The sequence below is a fragment of the Gopherus flavomarginatus genome, chromosome 12 (assembly GCF_025201925.1).
Source record: "Gopherus flavomarginatus isolate rGopFla2 chromosome 12, rGopFla2.mat.asm, whole genome shotgun sequence".
Lineage (NCBI taxonomy): Eukaryota > Metazoa > Chordata > Testudines > Testudinidae > Gopherus > Gopherus flavomarginatus.
This window is the reverse complement of record NC_066628.1, coordinates 21,662,617-21,682,745: the sequence shown is the minus strand read 5'-3', so window position 1 is coordinate 21,682,745 and position 20,129 is coordinate 21,662,617. Positions and strand designations below refer to the sequence as shown.

The window sequence follows — 20,129 nt, the reverse complement described above, 5'->3', positions numbered from 1 at the left end:
GCTGATGCAGTCTTTAGAGGCGGGGACTGGGAGTCATGACATGTCACTTGTGTTCCCAGCTCTGGGAGCGAGTTGAGTCCAGTGGGTAGAGCTAGAACTCCTGGTCTGTAGATTTACTGGGTTAGTGCAGGAGGCAAACTGGGAGTTAGGACTCCTGGATTCTCTTCCAAGCTCTGGGAGGGAGTTTAGATGAGTGGTTAGAGAAGCAGGAGGCTAGCCGGAATGTCTGTCTTTCACAGCAAGCAAGGAAATCTGGCTAGAAAAGGAGATGGGGAACCAGACCTCCTGGGCTGTGTTACCAGCTCAAGTTTACTGTGTAATTATGACTTGGATAGGTCACCTCCATGTGAGATGCTGCTCCAGTTTAGAGCAGTATAGAGTAGGAGTAATTCCATGGCATGCAGTGAAATTACCCCACATTTGCCTCAATGCACCTTACAGCAGAATCTGGCCAGGAAGACACCCAATTTCCCTTGGTAAACTGAGGATAGCAACACTGTTATCCAGAGTTCACCCACATCTGAGTGACAGAGCTAACAAATACCTTGAAATCAATGGTTTCTATTTCTCCTCTCCATCACCCTGGTGTAAATTAGGAGTAACTGCACTGGAGTCCATTGAGCTGATTCTACTTTCTCTCACTCCAGTGTAAATCAGGATTAACTCCATTGGAGTCAATGGGGCTGTTTTCCCCATCCTCATTCCCATATTACACCAATCTTCACAAGCTAAGGGTCTGACTCAAGGGAATAAATATGGATTTCACAAAACGAGAGTTATTTTACTGATCTAATCCTACCCTTGGTCTTGTCTTCCCCTCTGCAGACATCCTGAGACATATCCTGAGAAAGAAAATGTCCAACCGAACCACTGTGACTGAGTTCCTTCTCCTGGGATTCTCTGAAGTTCAGGAGCTGCAGATTTTGCACTTTGTGGTGTTTCTAGTGATTTATCTGGCATCCCTGGTGGGGAATCTTCTTGTCATTGTGGTTGTAGCCCTTGACAACTACCTTCACACTCCCATGTACTTCTTCCTGATGAATCTGTCCATTGTAGACCTTGGCTTCATCTCTGTCACCATTCCCAAATCCATGGCCAACTCTCTCATGAACACCAAGTCCATTTCCTATGCTGGATATGTTACTCAAGTCTTTTTCCTCATCTTCTTGATGGGAGAGGATATTGCCCTTCTTACCGTCATGGCATATGACCGATATGTCACCATCTGCCAACCACTGCACTATGAGACAGTGATGAACAGCAGAGCTTGTGTCCAAATGGCAGCTGGTGCCTGGATCAGTGGGATTCTCAACTCTGTGCTACACACCAGGAACACATTTGCATTGACGTTCTGTGGAGGTAACATGGTGGATCAGTTCTTCTGTGAGATCCCCCAGCTACTCAAGCTCACCTGCTCTAACTCATATGAGTAAGTTGTTGGTTATTGTTTTTAGTATATATTTAGTCTTAGGCTGCTTTATTTTTATCACTGTGTCATATGTTCAGATCTTCAAATCAGTGTTGAAAATCCCCTCTGAACAGGGTCGATATAAGGCCCTATCCACCTGCCTTCCTCACCTCACTGTGGTCTCCTTCTTTGTTTGCACTGGCTTCTTTGCCTACCTGAAACCCACCTCCAGCTCCCCATCTGCTCTGGATCTTGCGATGGCTGTTCTCTATTCTGTACTGCCACCAATCATGAATCCAATTATCTACAGCATGAGGAACAAGGAGATGAAAGCTGCCCTGAAGAGACTGACTGGGTGTAGGCAATTCACAAAGAATTAATTTTCTGTCTTTATCTAATAAAGGTTTGCTTATGTTGTATTTGTTCATTTATGTAACTTATTTCCATGACCAAGCAGCTTGCACATAACCAGGTCTGATTCTGATCTCAGTTGCACCAATGCAAATCGGGATTAACTCCATTGATGTCACTGCTGCTGGGGTGATTTACACCAGTGGAAAATCTGGCCCAGTTGTAGAGTTAAATGGATGTAAAGTATGTGCGCGAGTGGAAGAAGACTTTCGTTCCATGCCAAAACAATACCTGTTATACTGCTTGGTCACTTGCATCCGTCCCATGGCCAGTGAAAACAATGATTGGAGTTGTCTTGCTTGTGTGTATAAATCAGGAGTGGCTTTATTGGAACCAAAGGAGTCAGACTGGTGTAAGACTAGGGTAGTTGAGAAAACATTTGGGGTTCATACTCAGCACATCAGTGTAGTTCCATTGACTCTGGCGGCACTAAATCAATTTGCAGCATCTGACCTACTGCCTCCAACGGAGCTGTGTATCCATTGCCACCAGCTGGGGACTGGGCCCATTGCCTTATAAACCATCATTTGTGGCCTAACCACTAGAGGGGGACTAGAAGCCAGACTGTGTTAGCCTGGCTCACATGCACATTCGGGTGTGTGAGAGATGGAAAGACTGACTAGAAATTATGGGGAGGTTTCTAACCACCAGTGGGACGAACTTCTGGAGCAGCCTTCCAATAGCAGTTGTGGAGGGCAAATGACTGAATTACTTTTAAGAGAGACCTGGATGCATGTCAGAATGGGATTGTAAGACTGGGCTGCTTGTGATGCTGGGGGGCAGGGCTCAGCAACCCTTTGGGTCACTTGCAGGTATGTCTTAAGTCCCTAAAAGCTCATTCTTCTGGGTTCCGTCTGGCCACTGGCAGGGGTCAGGAAGGGATTCCTCCTCCTCCAGTGTATTCTGGGAGGTTTGTTTTTTTTTCTTTTAAACACTGAAGCATTCGGGATGGCCCTAGCTCGAAATGGGACATTGGTTGGGCTGTGCCAGGGCTCTGAGGTGGCACTGAGACATTATCTCTCTCTCTCAGTTGCTTGGCTGCCTGGTTCTTGCCCACATGATCAGGGTCTAACTGATCACCGTATGGGGGTCAGGAAAGAATTTCCCTCATATTCAGATTAGCAGGGACCTTGAGGGGTAGGAGTCGCTTTCCTCTGAAGCATGTGGTGGTTGTCACTTGCCAAGATTTTCTGCTTGTATCTCAATCATTTCTCTGCCATTGTGGGCGCTTTGGGAACTGGTGCCCCTCAGTCTCTTCTCTTGTCTGCCAGTAGCACAGAACCATTTAGTCTCCTGAGGGCTGTGACACTTTGGTCTAATGTAAGTTGTTGGGTTTGGTCTGTGGGTGCCGGATGGTGATGGCATAGAGGAGGTCAGACTGGATGATCTGCTTGTCCTTTCTGGCATTGAACTCTGTGACTCTGTGACTTTATGGATGTGCAGGGACGGGGGAGAGAAGAAGGGGCCATACGGAGAATAAACTCCAGTAGAGTCCATGGCATTGCATTAGTATAACTGTCTGTGACACCTTGTCCTTCTGGCTGAGGGAAGTGACTCCAGCTCAAATGGAGCCCTTGACCTCTGCAGCTGTGCAGTGTCACACTCATGGGAAGTGCGTGTTATGAGGCCCCTCTGTGCCACATCTAGAGGATAGGAGGCTGTTCCAGTGGCTGTCAGACGGCCTGGCTGTTCAGCTCAAGCTGTAGAAGCTCGTAATTTGGGCCCTAGATGTCTCTGGTTGAGTCCCCCGGGTGCCAGCCTTGATTAAATGGTGACCCTCACAGACAGGCAAGTGGCCTGAGAACTTCAGGGGACCTTATTCCTGCACTAATCAGAGGCTGATGTTGCCTACCAAGCAACAAAAGCAGGAGTGAGACCAAAGAGGGGAGGGACTCCTTAGTGAAAGGAGGGGCAGGTTTATTCCTGGATCATCTCAGAGATGCCCATTCCTAGTCCCTCTGCACCCTGGAGACCGAAGATGCGTGGTCTTTATCCGGCTTAAATCCATGCTGCAAGATGAAGTTTTGGAGTCACATGGGCAAGTCACATGTCCATGCATGACTCAGAACTTTACCAGCCGATGCCACATTCCCAGGAAAGTTCAGATGTGGATTGGCATCTCTCAGAGTTCATTGTTAACTGAAGTGTTTCTTGGTAGGGCTCTCACTGAGAATAGTCTTTTCTCAGGAAGGTGACCAACTGCTTCACTGAGGCTATTTAAAATCAAAGAAGTACATTGCCACACTCATAACTTCAAATACAAAAATGATACATGCATGTAATTAGGATGAATATATCCAGTAGATCACAACCTTTGCAGAGATATGTTACTTGGCACATCTAGCATAAGACATGTTCCAGTCATGTCATATTTAAACTCATAAACATATTTCTATAAAGCATTATGGAGTGCAACATCACACCCAACATTCTAGTACTTCTGGGAAAGCTGTGGCCCTTCCCCTGCCTACGTGGCCCCTCTCGCCAGTGTGATCTTGCTTGTGTCCCTCATTTACGAAACTGGACAAAACCACGTCTAGTTTTCTCTCAGTACCAGACAGGGGACAAGCCACACGAAAAGGGGATTATCGAGCTTATAACCAAATGAATTGCCCACTCCCTCGATCCACCATGCTCAGCCCTCTTGAACAGCTTCTGAGCGGCTTCTTAGATACACCCTCTACCAGGAATATGTTCCAACAAACCAGATATCCTGCATTCTGTCCCAGAGGCACGGGTGGCGTGTATATTGTCCAACAGTGAACATTGTTGCTCCCTTCTGGAGTAGGGCCTATTGGAGTTAAAGAAGTCCTTGGAAACTTGTGTTTAACTCCTCAGGACTCTTAGAAAATCGCATCTCTGGTCTTAGACCTGTCTGTTACAGCTATCCCCTATTCCATTTTGTTTCTTACAGCTGTCCCCAGACTCCATTTTGTTTTCTGTTCTCCTGTGGCCACCCTTCCCTGGCTGTTAAGTTGTTTAGCAGGGCCACTGCCCTTCTCAAAGGGAGGGCCCCTTAAGTTGTTTAACAAGAGCCATTGCCTTCTCAAAGGGATGGCCACTTGTGCTGCGTGCTAAGTGGGACCATGCCCTGTTTCAAGGGTTAGTCCTGTTATCACCTCGTTGAGCCGGGCTTGATGTAGGGTAGGCAATGTCCAGAGCTGCAAGACCTAAGTGTTTTTAAGATCCTGGGCATGAGTCATAGGGCCTCATGTGCTCTGAGTCACCTATTGCAAAGGACTATGTCCAGGCAGTCTCTTGGTTACCTTCAGTTTTTTCCCTGTGCCCCCTCCCCTGTGACAGGGGGAGCCTATCAGGATTACTGGCGGGAAACTGCCCAAGTTTGCCTTTAAAACCAGATATTTTTGAAACACACCTCAGAAAGGTTCCTGCATTGCTGCCTGGTCTGATCAGCCAGGGGTTCTGGGGGGTCCTTTCTCCTCTCTCGTTTTATTTTTGAGTGTACCCCCATTTTTTGAACGCCCCTCCCACGAAGAACGAATTGCTACCTGAGAGATCTCCTGATTATTGAGACTGTACCGAGCCCTCCTTGCCTCTTCTGATGTTGCTGCTGCTTCTGCCTTTGCTGCTGCCTTGGGGACTGGTAAGAATCCCTTCGTAAAACTTTCTATACTTTTATTTTATTATTTTAGCTGCTGGTTCAGTTTCCCCAGCACACAGACTCAAGCTAACAGTGTCTTAAAACCTCTCTTAAACTCCAGGGCTCTTTGCCGCTAAAAATAAGTTTGTGCCGCTGCTAAACTCTGCTCCTGTGGGCTTTGCCTTGGGGCTTTCTGCTTTCAGCTGTATCCACCACTGTAGCCATCATCCCTTGGCTTCCTTGGGAGCGGGGTCCTGGACACATACCACTCTGCCCTCTGTAACCTCCCCATAGCATAAGGTGCACCATAGGTCTTGTTTTTTTTAGTTTAATAAGTCATAGTTTGTTAAGATTGTAGAGCTTGTAAGTTTCAACTGCCTTGTTATAGTTTACTGTTTTGTTGCTCCGTATAGTTGCTTGTTATAGCTTTGCTTAGAATTGTGATATTTGTTGTTTTGCCTAGTCGTTGGTTAAGATAGATAAGGTTTTTTGCTGCTTAAATTCGCCTTCCTGCTGTCCCGAACTCTCCCTGAACTTTCCCGTGTCTGTTTTTCCCCCGCTCCAATCTCCTCCTCTGTGTGCTCCTCAGTGTCTCCTTGTTATAACCCTTTGCTGCTTTTCCCCCGCATCTGCACTCTCTCCGAACTTCCCAACTCCTTGCTGCTTCCCCCCCCCAAGTCTGCATCACCCTCCGAACTCCCCAAACCCCTTGCTGCTTCTCCCCTGTGAAACTTCCCAAACCCTTTGCTGTTTTTTTACCTTTGTTTTTGGTGTCCGCTTGTTGCTAAACTCTCTCTAGCCCTTCTTTACACTTCTCCGCTGCCCCTCCCCTACCAAAGATCACCATCACACTGCTCCGTTGTCCTTACCCTGCAGGGCTTCAGACTCTCGCTGCTTCCAGCCGCTCGTCTGAATATCACTAATCACTCACGCCCCCCCTCCTGTTTCTTGACCCAGCCTTTATATTGATATTGTATTGTTGTACTGTAACTCACATTTTACTTGTAATTATAACACCCCATTGATTGCCTCCACTTTTCTGATATACTTTGTATTTACATTGATGCCACTGTGTTACATTGTGTATCTAGCTATTAACTCATATAGAAGCTACCATTTTATTTTGCATTTCTTTTGGGTACGCTTTGCATTTCCACACTGTATCTAGAGTTGCTTATTGACTGTACTGTATCCCATTGTGCTGAACCCCACTTGCTGTAGCCCACTATTAGTACTCCCTACACTGTTCAATAAGAAGAACCCCCCCATCGTTGTCTATTGTAAACACCCTATACACCCCATCCCATCGTATTTCATTATTAAATTCCCACCACTTCCTTTTTTTTTTCCTTTAATAAAGAAATTAATTGGAACCCCAGCTGTGTGGTAATTGCTCCCCAAGATCCCATATACCTGCAGGCAGGGACAAGACCAACTTTCTGTCCTCTCCCTAGATGTGACACCTTCAGGTTAGGTGTCAGACACACTGCCTTGGAGAAGTGTATTTGCGTTATAGGTGAAGAGAAGGATTTAGCTCTCAAGGGCTCTCAGTTAAGGACCAAACTAACAAGAGACAGAAAACAGGCTGTAGTCTAGAATTTTAAAGGTCCCTAGAAAATCTGGACCCTAGGTACCATCAATGGAAATTTTTGGAGAATATTCATAGCATTTAAGGCCAGAAGGGACCATTAGGTCACCCAGTCTGAGTCTTCTGACCTCCTATATATCACAAGCGAGTTACCCCCGTCTTGAGTCCAATAACTAATTTTTCATGAACGCATATTCCAGAAGAGCATTCAGTCTTGATCTGAAGACATCAAGCGATGGAGAATCCAACACGGGCCTTGGTAAAAGGTGCCAAGGTGAATTGGACGTCCAGTCCCATTGAAGGGAATTTTCAAAGCTACTTGAGGAATATGATAGATTTGAAGTTCTGAGCCTTATTGTATTTGTGTCCCATCATATGGTTTAGCATATATCACAAGGGATGTTTCTGCTCTTTGATCATATCCTCAATGGCAGTTGCTGTACGGGGAAGAGAAAAGAAGTCTGAGTGGGGACCTGATAACAGTCTTCAAATGTGTTATGGGCTGTTATAAACAGGATGGTGATCAATTGTCCTCCATATCCACTGAAGATAGGACGAGAAGTAATGGGCTGAATCTGCAGCAAGGGAGATTTAGGTTAGAGACTAGGAAAAGTTTTCTAACTCTAAGGACATTTATACTCTGCAATAGGCTGCCAAGGGAGCGTTTGGAATCCCCATCACTGGATGTTTTTGAAGAAAATGTTGGACAAGCACCTGTCAGGACTGGCCTACGTTTACGAGGTCCTGCCACAGCTTCTTGGGGTCCTTTTCAGCCCCACATGTCTATGGTTCTGTGATTCTATAATCTACCTACAAAAGACGGAGTTCACTTTTCTCTATCAGTTGGGCTGGCACCAGCCGTGGAAGCAGCAGAGATATGGGCATGTTCTTCAAAGGGGAGGATTATTTTTTTCCAGCAATTTAAGAAGAGATTTTCAAAGACCCAGGCACCCGATTCCCCTTGGATTTCAGTCCCTCTCAGGCCAGCATTTCTGTGATTCTATGATCTCTGGTGGATATCGAAGATCATCAGTCAATGAACCCACAGCTTCATACCAGGGTATCATTGCCCACTATAGACACCTGCACTTCATCACTTAAGGCCCAGATTTGAAAGGTGTTTAGGTACCTAATAGGCTTTTTTAAAGGATATAGGTGTCCAAAACTTATTGACCCAGGTGTGGTGACCCACAGTGCAGCAACACATAACTTTTAGGCACCTAGAAAATCACTGGGACAACAATAGGGTGGCACAGAGCCTGAGTCAGGCCCCTGGGTTCCCTGTAAAATAGATATAGAGATACAGACACTTAAGAATGAGAGTCACAAAATCCAGAACGCTAAGAGGGGAGATGCCTGAGCTAGCCAATGGGAGATGCCAAAGAGAGAAGTGTGTGCTAGCTCAGAGAGAGATGCCTAAGTACAGTCTGGGAGGCCTCTGTGTCTGCTAGCGATCCACGAACCAGGGGAAAATAGGTGCATGTTCCATCCGGGGCCTGATCTGGTAGTACCCAAAACTTGATGACATCAAATGGATACTCCCCTCTATTAAACATACCTCGCCCTCCCAAATCCCCACTCACCAAAAACATCTGGAACAGAGAAACAAATCAACCAACCAACAAAATACAGTATATCCTCTCTATAACCAACCCATGGGGATCCAAGCCATTTGTTCGATAAAGCCAAGGCACCATTATAACAAAAGAGCCCTGCCGCCAGGGGCAGCAGCTGACACATTGAGCCCCGTGGCCATAGTGGAGGCTGACAGCTCTTCCAATCCTGGGTCAGTAGTGGGGGCAGAGAGCTCCTCTTGCCTTGGAGCTGCAGCAGGGGCAGAATGTTTCCTTTCCACCCTGAGAAAAGGAGAAGAGCCAGAGACCCCATGTGTGACTTTGATATGGTAACTGTTTTTGTAAGAAAAGTGCTCTGATACCATGGTGATGGGTGGCAGTACAAAAGCCTCAGATTGATTGATCGATCAGTAGATGGAGGGGTATGTATAGGGATGGATGGATAGCTAGACATGATAAGTTCATAGAGGATAGATCCATCAATTGCTAGTAACCAAGAGTATCAGGGATGCAACCCTGTGCTCTGGGTGTTATAATTCTTGACCTCTGATTGGGGTCCATTTATTCTTTTACGTAGAGACTGTCTGGTTTGGCCAAAGTACATGGCAGAGGGGCATTGCTGGTACATGATGGCATATATCACATTGATAGATGTTGTAGCTATTCCAACTATTACAACTAGTCCAAGTTGTAACTCTTATCCCCATTGTAGGGATGACAACTGAGGAATGAAGCGGTGAAGAGACTGAACAGAGTCAGAGAGACAGTTGGGATCAGATCTCAGGACACCTTGGACCATAGCTTTTTAATATTTAATTAATTGTCTGATAGTTGAACCTGATATGAGAGGCCCATTATATTAGATAAGACACAATCTCCATCCCAGGGACAGGCAGAGGATGGGAGGGAAAAGACAACCCCAGGGAAGGACATTCCAAAGGTAACACAGCAGGTCAGCAGCAGGGTGACGAACTGATGACAGACATCTGGAGTACAGTCCTGTGTGCCTGCAGTGTTTGCCTCACAATCTTTCCTCTAGACTCTGCTGCCTCATTGTAATTATGGTTATATTAGTTTCTGGAAACTCTTTGGGGAAGTAGAGGACAAGAGAAATTAATTGTTGCCTTTGGGCTGTTGAGGGTTCCAGGGAGTGAGTCTCACAAGCCCTTAGAAAACAGATATGGATAAATCACCTTCCTGCAGCACCAGCCTTTTTGACACACAGCTCATCTGCAAACAGCACAGATCTCAGTGTATTTCTAACAGCTCAGCCTCAATGCGGTGGGGGAACGGCCTCTCATAGTACAGTGATAAGAGCATTAGATAGAGAGATTGGCCGAAAGAGCAGTGTGTATGGGGTTACAGAGAGAGGGGGATACCAATTGCAGTCTGTAGTTGCAGGAGAAAAGACATCTCAGTCTGGGAGGATTCCACACTGACCGGCACATAAGTTTGCTCTTGCAATTAAATATATTTGGGAGTTACACAGTGGCACTCTAAGGACGAAATTGTAAGTGACAACAGATTTTTTTTTCATAGTTTCATTCTTAGCTCAATTTCAGCATGGGAAACTGAGGCAGTCCAAAGAATTTACTTTCAGAAAGAGAGGGTAGAATTTCTGTGCCTCAGTTTCCTTCTCTTGGGAGCAGGGAAATTGATGAAATTAACACCCATTTTTTTTAAAATGGATTAAGGAGTTTACATTAAAGTAGTCCAAAAATTGTGACAAACACTATCAGCTCATTGATACTTTTCTCTCTGTATATATTAGTTTGTTGTTATTGCTGTCTGTCTGTCTGTTTGTACTTTTCTCTTTCAATTAGCTTGTTTTTACTTCTCTATTTGTTAGTTTTTATTAGTTCTGTGTTTTTCTTGCACTCTCTGTATCTGTTCTTTTCTTAATTGTGTCTCTGTATTAGTTTGTTGATCTATCTATCTATCTATTTGTGTCTAGTTCTCAGTTTATTGTTACTTCTGTCTATTAAAAGGCTGCAAGGGCAGTTGAGTCAAGTGGGTTAGAGTAGTGGTGACTAGGAGCCAGGATTCTAGTTTCTATCCCCATCTCTGGAAAGGGTTTGGGATCTAGTGGGTACGAGAAGCAGGGACTGAGAGCCAGGCCTCCTGAGTTTTATGTGTGGCTCTGGGTGGAAATTCAATCCAGTGTGTAGAGGAAAGGAACCAGAACTGGGGGTTCTATTTCTGTCTCTCATAAGGACTGTGGGACAGGAACCCCTCATAACTTGAAGCTGAGTGGTTAGGGTACTCTGCTGGCTTGTGACAAACTCAGGTTCAATCTCTCCCTCTGACTGATGAGGAGAAGGGGTTTGAATTCCCACTTTACAGGAGGGACCCTGAGCCCCTAGGCCAGGGGTAGGCAACCTATGGCATGCGTGCCGAAGGTGGCATGCAAACTGATTTTCAGTGGCACTCACAGTGCCTGGGTCCTGGCCATCGGTCCAGGAGGCTCTGCGTTTTAATTTAATTTTAAATGAAGCTTCTTAAAAAATGTAAAAACCTTATTTACTTTACATACAACAATAGTTTAGTTATATATTATAGACTTATAGAAAGAGACCTTCTAAAAATGTTAAAATGTATTACTGGCATGCGAAACCTTAAATTAGAGTGAATAAATGAAGACTCAGCACAGCACTTCTGAAAGGCTGCCGACCCCTGTGCTAGGCTTTGGCCTGTTCTGAAATGAGACTGTCTCAGTCTCTCCTAAAGAAGCTGCTCCACATTTTTATGAATTATTAGTCACTGGAGCAGGGACTTAAACTCTTCCAGACAACAGATGAGTGCCCCAAGTACCACGCTGGAGAATCATTCTCACTTGCGTTTGTTAGCCCAATGACTCTCCATTGTCACTCGCAGCAGTCATTTCTGATGGCAATGGAGAGTCACTGGGACAGAGGATGAGATACAGTCTGATGCAGTTGTTATAGGAGAGAACTGGGAGTCATGACAAGTCACATTTGTTCCCAGCTCTGGGAGGGGATTGAGTCCAGTGGGTAGAGCCAGAACTTCTGGCCTGTATTTTCAGCTCCGGGAGGGGTGTTGGATTTACTGGGTTAGTACAGGAGGCGAACTGGGAGTCAGGGTTCTCTTTCAAGCTCTGAGAGGCAGTTTAGTTGAATGGTTAGAGAAGCAGAAGGGAACCGGAACGTCTGTCTCTCACAGCGAGCGTGGAAATCTTGCTAGAATGGGGGATGGAGCATCAGAGCTCCTGGGCTGTATTCCTAACTCGAGTTTACCATGTAATTATGACTGGGTTGGGTCACCTCCATGTGAGAAGTTGCTCCAGTTTAGAGCAGTATAAAGTGGGAGTAATTCCATAGCATGCAGTGAAATTACCCACATTTTCAGCAGTGCCCCTGACAGCAGAATATGGCCAGCCAGACTCCCAGTTCCTCTCGGTAAACTGAGGGTAGTAACATTTATACACTGTTATCCAGAGTTCGCCCACCTCTGGGTGACAGAGGTATACAAATACCTTGAAAGCAATTCTTCCTAATTCTCCTCTCCATTACCCTGGTGTAAATTAGGAGTAACTCCACTGGAGTCCATTGAGCTCATTCTACTTTCTCTCACCCCAGTGTAAATCAGGAGTAACTCCACTGGAGTCAGTGGGGCTGTTTTCCCCATCCTGAGAAAGAAAATGTACAACCGAACCACTGTGACTGAGTTCCTTCTCCTGGGATTCTCTGAAGTTTGGGAGATGCAGATTTTGCACTTTGTGGTGTTTCTAGTGATTTACCCGGCAGCCCTGGTGGAGAATCTTCTCATCTTCACGGTTATAGTCTTGGACTACAACCTTCACACTTCCATGTACTTCTCCCTGATGAATCTGTCCATCGTAGACCTTGGCTTCATCTCTGTCACCATCCCCAAATCCATGGCCAATTCCCTCATGAACACCAAGTCCATTTCCTATGCTGGATGTGTTACTCAAGTCTTTTTCCTCATCTTCTTGCTGGGAGCAGATTATTCCCTTCTTACCATCATGGCGTATGACAGATATGTCGCCATCTGCCAACCACTGCGCTATGAGACAATGATGAACAGCAGAGCTTGTGTCCAAATGGCAGTTGGTGCCTGGATCAGTGGGATTCTCTACTCTATGCTACTCACTGGGAACACGTTTGCATGGATGTTCTGTGGAGGCAACATGGTGGATCAGTTCTTCTGTGAAATCCCCCAGCTACTCAAGCTCACCTGCTCTGACTCATATATGAGTGAAGTTGGGGTTATTACATTTAGTATATGTTTAGTCTTAGGCTGCTTTATTTTTATCATTGTGTCTTATGTTCAGATCTTCAAATCAGTGCTCAGAATCCCCTCTGAGCAGGGCCGGCATAAAGCCTTCTCCACCTGCCTTCCTCACCTCACTGTGGTCTCCTTGCTTGTTTGCACTGGCGCCTTTGCCTACCTAAAACTCACATCCAGCTCCCCATCTGCTCTGGATCTTGTGATGGCTGTTCTCTATTCTGTATTGCCACCAATCATGAATCCAATTATCTACAGCATGAGGAACAAGAAGATGAAAGCTGCCCTGAGAAGACTGACTGGGTGTAGCTAATTCACCAAGAATTAATTTTCTGTCTTTATCTAATAAAAGTTTGCTTATGTAGTATTTGTTCACTAATGTAGGTTATTTGCATGACCAAACAGCTTGCACACAACCGGGTCTCATTCTGATCTCAGTTGCACCAATGCAAATCCAGATTAACTCCGCTGATATCACTGCTGCTGGGGTGATTTTCACCAGTAGAAAATCTAGCCCAATTGTGTAGCTAAATGGGTGTAAATTGTGTGCACAAAAGGAATCAGACTTTCATTCTGTGCAAAAATAATACCCGTTACACTGCTTGGCCACTAGCACGTGTTCCATGGCCAGTGAAAACAATGATTGGAGTTCTCCTGCTTGTGTGTATAAATCAGGAGTGGCTTCACTGGAACCTGAGGAGTCAGACAGGTGTAACACTGGTGTCGGTGAGAGAAGACATTTGGGGTAGATCCTCAACACATCCGTGTAATTCCATTGACTTTGGTGGATGTAAAGCAATTTGTAGCATCTGTGCATCTGAGCTACTGCTTCCAATGGAGCTGTATGTCCATTGCCACCAGCTGGTGACTGGGCCCACTGTGTCAGCCTGGCTTACATGTACATTTGGTTGTGTGAGTGATGGACAGACTGGCTAGAAATTACAGGGAGGTTTCTATCCACCAGTGGGGCGAGGTTCTGGAGCAGCCTCCAAATAGAAGTTGTGGGGGGCAAGTGACCAAATTCATTTTAAGAGAGAGTTGGACACATGTCTGAGTGAGATTGTATGACGGGGCTGCTTCTGATTCTCCTCCCCCACCACATATATTCTGGGAGGTTTTTTTTTTTTAATCTCTGAAGCATCAGGGTGGCCCTAGCTGGAGATGGAACATTGGGTGGGATGTGCCAGGTCTCTGAGGTGGCACTGAGCCATTATCTCTCTCTCTTGGGTGTTTGGCTGGCTGGTTCTTTTCCAACATGATCAGGCTCTAACTGATCATCATGCGGTGGTCAGGAAGGAATTTTTCCCCCGGTCAGATTGGCAGGGACCTTGGGGCGGTTCACTTTCCTCTCCAGCATGTGGTGCGGTTAACCTGGCATGATTTTCTGGGTGTATCGCAATCATTTCCCTGCCATTGACAGATGCTGCTATGTTTTTAGCTGAGTTAAACAATCTGCCAATGGCTTGGAAAAATGTTGCCCAACTCTGCCCTCAACTAGGTTTGCCACTGATGCATTCCCAGAATACCGGACATTCTGGTACTTCTGGGAAAGCTGTGGCCCATCCACCAGTGTGACCTTGCATGCTTCCCTAGTCCATGATACTGGACAAAACCACATCTGGTTTTCTCTCAGTACCAAACAGGGGACAAGCCACATAAAGAGGGGACTTGCGAGGGCCTGATGTAGATGAAGATGGAGGTGCTGTAGCCAATGGTAACCACAGTGAAATGAGACGCATAGGTGGAGAAAGCTTTCTCCCTGCCCTTGGCAGATGGGATATGAATGATAGTACAGATAATATACATGTAGGAGATGACCATCAGCAGCAGGGAGCCTAGCAACACAGACAGTGAGATGATGACATCGATGAGTTCCACCAGTCAGATGACGGCACAGGCGGGGTATAACAAGTGGGCATGGTAGCAGAAGAAATGGTTGATGATGTTGGGGCCACAGCAGGGCAATTCAAGTTTGATCATGGTAGGGACCAAGATGGAGAAGAATCCCCGCATCCATGATCCCATCACCAACCAGATGCAGACCTTTCTATTCATGATGGTGCTATAGTTCAGTGGGTAATGTATAGCCACATATTAACTGCAGGACATCATGGCCAACCAGACATTCTCTGAAATGCCCAGCAGGAAATAGAAGTAAGACTGAGCCAGGCAGCCATAAAAGGAGATGGTATTCCTCTGATAGGAAGTTCTACAGCCTAGTTTCTTGGCCAGAACATTCTCCTTTCAGCAGCTATGGGGCTGCGAGTCAGAAACAGCTTTCAACCAGCTCCTCCTTTCGCCATGCACATTCACAGTGCAATCTGTTTGGAGTGACTCCAACCACTTCAAAGGCTGATGCCTAACTGAGAACTAAACACTGTGGTTGATAACGCTGCCACTTTATTTCCCCCAAGGGCGAGTAGGTGGACTGAACTCTACTGAGCTTTGGAGTCCCTGGTGTGAGGATCTGAGCCCCGGTTTGATCTCTTGCCGTGCACAATAAATCAGCACCCAAATGTACCAACGGTAAGAAAAGTTAGAAATACTTCACTGCAGTCAACTGATTTCCCTCTCACTCATCCTGGTGTAAATCAGGAGTAACTCCACTGGAGTCAATAGGGCTGATTTCCCAGTCACTCATCTCAAGGTAAGTCCATGGTGTTACAGTGGCGTATGTCTGCTTTCAGGAAGAGGAGATTCAGACCCTTTGACTCCAGCCTCTGCAGCATCCTCCACCCTCTGAATGTTCTTACTCTAGTCCCCAGGTGTCTCCTTCCCTCTGCCTCACACAGCTCAGACCCCCAAACAAAACCCCCAGCCCCGAAACCCCTTCCTCCCTTCTTACAACCCTCCAAATCACAAACGCTCCTGGGCCCCGTTCTCTGAGATTCCCCCTTCCATGGCCCAGAGCCAATTCTACACCCAGAGTTCCTGACTCAGCTTCCTCAGAGAGTTAACTTGTCCTAGCCTTTTTCTGCCTATCTGTTATTATCTACTGCTTTAACAATTGCTGTTAAGCTCAAGAAATGCTTTTGGTTCAAACAAAGATTTGACCCAACCCAAGTGTGTTGGCCATAATGTGCTATAGAAAACCCAACAGTTCCTCCCGTACCTCATGTGGAGAAAATCTGTGAAGTTGGATCTTCCACACTACAAAAGAGAGCCCTAATCATTGGATTACGGCATGGTCTGGTGTAGGCTTTCTCTCAGTCTTTGATGTTGAAGCTGCTCCACTATGTATAAAAATGAAACAGAGACATGAACTTAGCTCTTCTACATCCTAGGTGAATGTTCAGAACACTAGGCTTTAGAGTCATTCTCATGATCTTGTCCCTGGTTCAATGATTATTCATTGTCATTCATAGTGGCAATTCTTAGCCCATCTCACCTGCAGGGTCTGATCCAGTAGGAGTGCTCTGAAGTAGCCCAACTCCACACAGGGGACAGCAGGGGACCTTTAGCTCAATTGTTAGGGTGCTCACCTGGGATGTGAGATGCCCTGGTTCAGATTCCCTCTCCGGGTCTCTAACGTCCCAGGTGAGTGTCCCAGCAAGTGGGCTAAAAGCTATAAAGCATTGCTTCTTCTCCCCCAGGCCTGTCTTGCAAAAAATGACATCGGTACCTAACTCCAGGAGAGGATTCACAGCTGAAAATTCCAAACAAAGCTAGGTGCCTACATCCAGCCCAGATTTAGGTGCTGAACTCCCCGAGAGGGGCAGGCTTAAGACACATCCCTTTCATTGGCATCAGGCTTTGGCTAATTTAAGCATCTCCCTGCCTAGCATGATGGCTTTTGTGGATCCCATTCTTAGGTGCCTGTCTCTTCCCATTCATTGTCTAGGGAGCCTGGGTGCCTAAATTAGGACTTGTGGATTTCACTGGCTGTCTTGATGTCTTAAAATTAGGTGTTGCCACACATTGCAATGCCTTAGTCTGTTTGTGGATCTGGGCCTTGGCCACCCAGTGAAAACCAGAAATAAGAAGTTAGGAGCACAGGATAACTCAAGAAGTTATGAGTCGAGTTGGCAAAATTGATTTCTTAAATAAAAGTAATTTTGAGCAATATTATTAATGTTTATTTTTAAGCTCCCTCCAATTTTTATTGATTTAGGATTTCAGAGTTTTGCAAAATCAGGGGTTTTAAGTTCCCCCCATCACCACAATGTTTATCTTTTTAAATTTTCACAGTTGCATGAAATTATGGTGGAGGGATCATACAATAATTATTTAATGACAGTAGATGCTGACTTTCAAAAAGTTAAAGCTTTACAAAATATTATAATACACATTGTCAACATCAAATGTGAAAATATACAAAGCAAATATCCTTAAATCAAACTGTAATAAGTTCTCAGGTAGCATTATTCTTACTTTGTCTCTCTGTCAGTTTTATCGATGGTAATATTTGTTCGTCAGTTTGTGGGTGTTTGGTGAAATCGACTTTTATTAATATTCACCAACAAAAATTGAATCCCTCCTAACCTAGTTATGAGGGAAATCCTCCTTCCTCCCGCCACTGTTTTGTGTGGATTTCGGCATGCTCAGAACCAACTACTAGATCAAGTTCCACAGGAGAAAGAAGTGCAGCAAGCCTATGTTCACCTGGTTTGAGGATCTGATGAGATCAAGATGAGAGGCAACGAGGCACCTCAAAGAGCAGCAGTGGCATGCCTAGAAGCAGAAACATAAGCACTTAGGGGCACTTTGCGCAAAACTTTAGCATGGAGTGAATTGAAGGTACTTACAGGGGTTAGGCAACAGCTAAGTGGAGGCTTTGAGGATCCCAGGCTGCCTAAAATTTTGAACTTAGGTGTCTAAAGTAGTAGTCTTGTGTTAATTAAGATGGAATACGTGGGCCAAAAAGTCAAAGTGTTACCCATAACCCTGTCACTGTCCAACATCAAACAATGTTATACAAGGTTCAGGGTTTGACACACAGAGCCTCAGCCTGCTTAATCCCATGGCAAATACACCATTAAAAATACTTTACTATAAAGATAAAGAAAAGAAGAAAGCACAGTTAAAGCATTTGAAAGGTAAGGTATTAAATAAGGTTTTCACATTAACAACATCCCTCGCTCCCTGTCCCTTTAGCTGCAGAAAGTTTTAGAAGGGAAAAAAAAACAACCACCCTCATCTGTCAGTCTCTTTGATGGCATCAGAGATGATAATAACTGTCCTTTGGAGGGAAAGTGAAGACATTAGTTGAGATGGGTTGGAACTATTATTGTTAAAGTTCCTCCAATCCCATTTCATTTGAGGCAATGGTTGGGACTTAACTTGTTCATAACATTTATTAGTGAACTTTCCATAGTTAATTCCCAAGCAGGCAAAAATGACAGGCCCAATTGTCACAGCAGTAGTTAGGCACCTAAATGCTTTTCTGGATCTGGGTCTAGCTGCTAAAGGGAGCTGCCCTGAGCAAATGGAATACAAATAATTAGAAGTGAACATCTCCTGTTTCCCAGAACAGTGCATAACCCACTGGACTGTACTGCGTACCAAAGAAGTGTAAGGAATACAATAATTATATGGTAGGAGGCACATGAAATGAATTAAATTGCACCTTAAAGGTCTCTGCCATCACAAATGAGTCGATGACATATGGGCAAAGGCTAAAACATTCTGAAAGATACTAGTAATTGGGTTCACAGATGGTAACCTAGTTAAAATTTCCTGGAAAGTGTCATGATTTTTTATCTTTCCATGTACATCTCAAAAAGTGGATCTGGGATTCTCCAGTGAGTGGATCCCCTAGGGTACCTGTGATCATTAAAACTAATCAGCCTCACCCAGTTGAGGCAGACTTGCTTCACAGAGAATGGCAAGTAGATTATGAGACCAGAAGAACTAGAGTCAACATATGAAAGTAGAATTCGCTTAGATGCGACAATACCCGCTGGACAAGTTAAAGGATCCTGATGTTGCAGGTGCTGTTTGAGGGCTTCTCACGGCTTGACATGAAGGGAAAAATCAGAATGATTACTACTTTTCAGTCTCTGAAGAAGTTCAGAATAAACTACTTTATTATTTAATCCAAAAGAGCAGGGACTAGAATTTAAAAAATTACTCTACAAGAATTTGTTTTACAGTAGTTGGTGATGACTGAGGCACAGGGCTCAATCTGTGTGTAGCCGGCTTGGTTTTATGGTATCTTCTTAACATCACAGACCTAAACTAACGTGAGTAGCTGTTCTGCCCCCCTTTCTGTTTATTTATTTCCTTTTCTTGTTTTTCTTTTCCCTCTTCTCTTTCCTTTTTTAAATATATTTTATCTCTGTTTTGATAAAGTTTTTCTTATATTTTCATTTTCCCTTTTTCCTTTCTCTCCTTTCTTTTCTTTCACTCATCTTTTTTTCTTCTTTTTTGTTTTTTTCTTTCCTGCCTTTTTTTTTGTTTCCTATATTTTTCTCCTTTCCTTTTTATTCTCTTTCTTCATTTCTCTCCTCTCATTTTCACCCTCTCCTTTCCTTTATTGTTTTTCTCTGTTCCTTTATTTTAATTTTACTTCTCCTTTCTTTTAGACTCATAGACTTAAGGTCTGAAGGGACCATTATGGTCATCTAATCTGACCTCCTGCACAACGCAAGCCACAGAATCTCACCCACTCACTCCTATTACTTTTTTTTTCTTTCCTTATTTTTAAGGCTAGTCCAAATATTTCTATCAAAACTGTTTTTTGACAAAAAAAAATAATGAGTTTTCAATTAAACTAAAACCTTTGTGGTAGGTGTCTGCTTTCTGAGGACAATTTTTGACTTTTCATTAAGAAAATAAAAACCAGAAATTTTGAAGAGTTTTCAGCTGAAAACTTTTCTTTTTTCTTCCCCTCTCTCCTCCACACACCAAAAAAAGTAAAAAATTTGCCCAGGGAAACAATTCCACCCAGTTCTGCTCTTCTTTATTTTTGGAGCTTTTTTCTCCTCCAATTTTCTTTCCTCTTCTGTTTGCCATTTGTTTCCTCTTCTCATTGTCTTCCCTTCCCTGCTCACATTGACTTGTTGTTGTTCTTCCCATCCCATCCATTGCCCACAAGGTAAATTTTTATTTGATGTATTGTTCTTTTGTCGTCTTCACTTTTCTTATTTCACCCTTGCTTTCTTCCTCTACAGTTTATCATTTTTCCTCCTTATCTCTCTTCCTTTTTCTTTTATGTTCTCTTCTGATCTTTTCTTTCCTCTTCTCTACTCTTCTGTTTTTCTACTTTTCTTTTCTCCTGTTCATCTGACACATTATTCTCTATTCCCTCCATCTTCCCTCTACTCCTCACAGATAGATCCA

At 44.5% G+C, this 20,129-nt stretch overlaps 2 protein-coding genes and 2 pseudogenes across 2 annotated transcripts in view; 2 read left to right on the top strand and 2 right to left on the bottom strand.

Moving 5' to 3' along the window:
• LOC127033070 (olfactory receptor 6M1-like) overlaps positions 1–20,100 on the bottom strand; it is a 46,039-nt pseudogene extending 25,939 nt beyond the window's left edge.
• LOC127032480 (olfactory receptor 12D1-like) overlaps positions 1–20,129 on the bottom strand; it is a 411,893-nt gene that overhangs the window by 66,124 nt on the left and 325,640 nt on the right. The gene's annotated exons all lie outside the window — the stretch shown is intronic.
• Positions 855–1,788, top strand: LOC127032534 (olfactory receptor 14A16-like; annotated as a pseudogene).
• On the top strand, positions 11,975–13,161 carry LOC127032570 (olfactory receptor 14I1-like). Its single transcript, XM_050919865.1, has one exon. It carries the CDS (start codon positions 12,241–12,243, stop codon positions 13,159–13,161), a length of 921 nt encoding a protein of 306 aa, XP_050775822.1. The 5' UTR covers positions 11,975–12,240.

Coding starts and splice junctions, on each gene's coding strand:
- LOC127032570 (XM_050919865.1), top strand. CDS start 12,241: ATGTACAACCGAACCACTGTGACTGAGTTCCTTCTCCTGGGATTCTCT.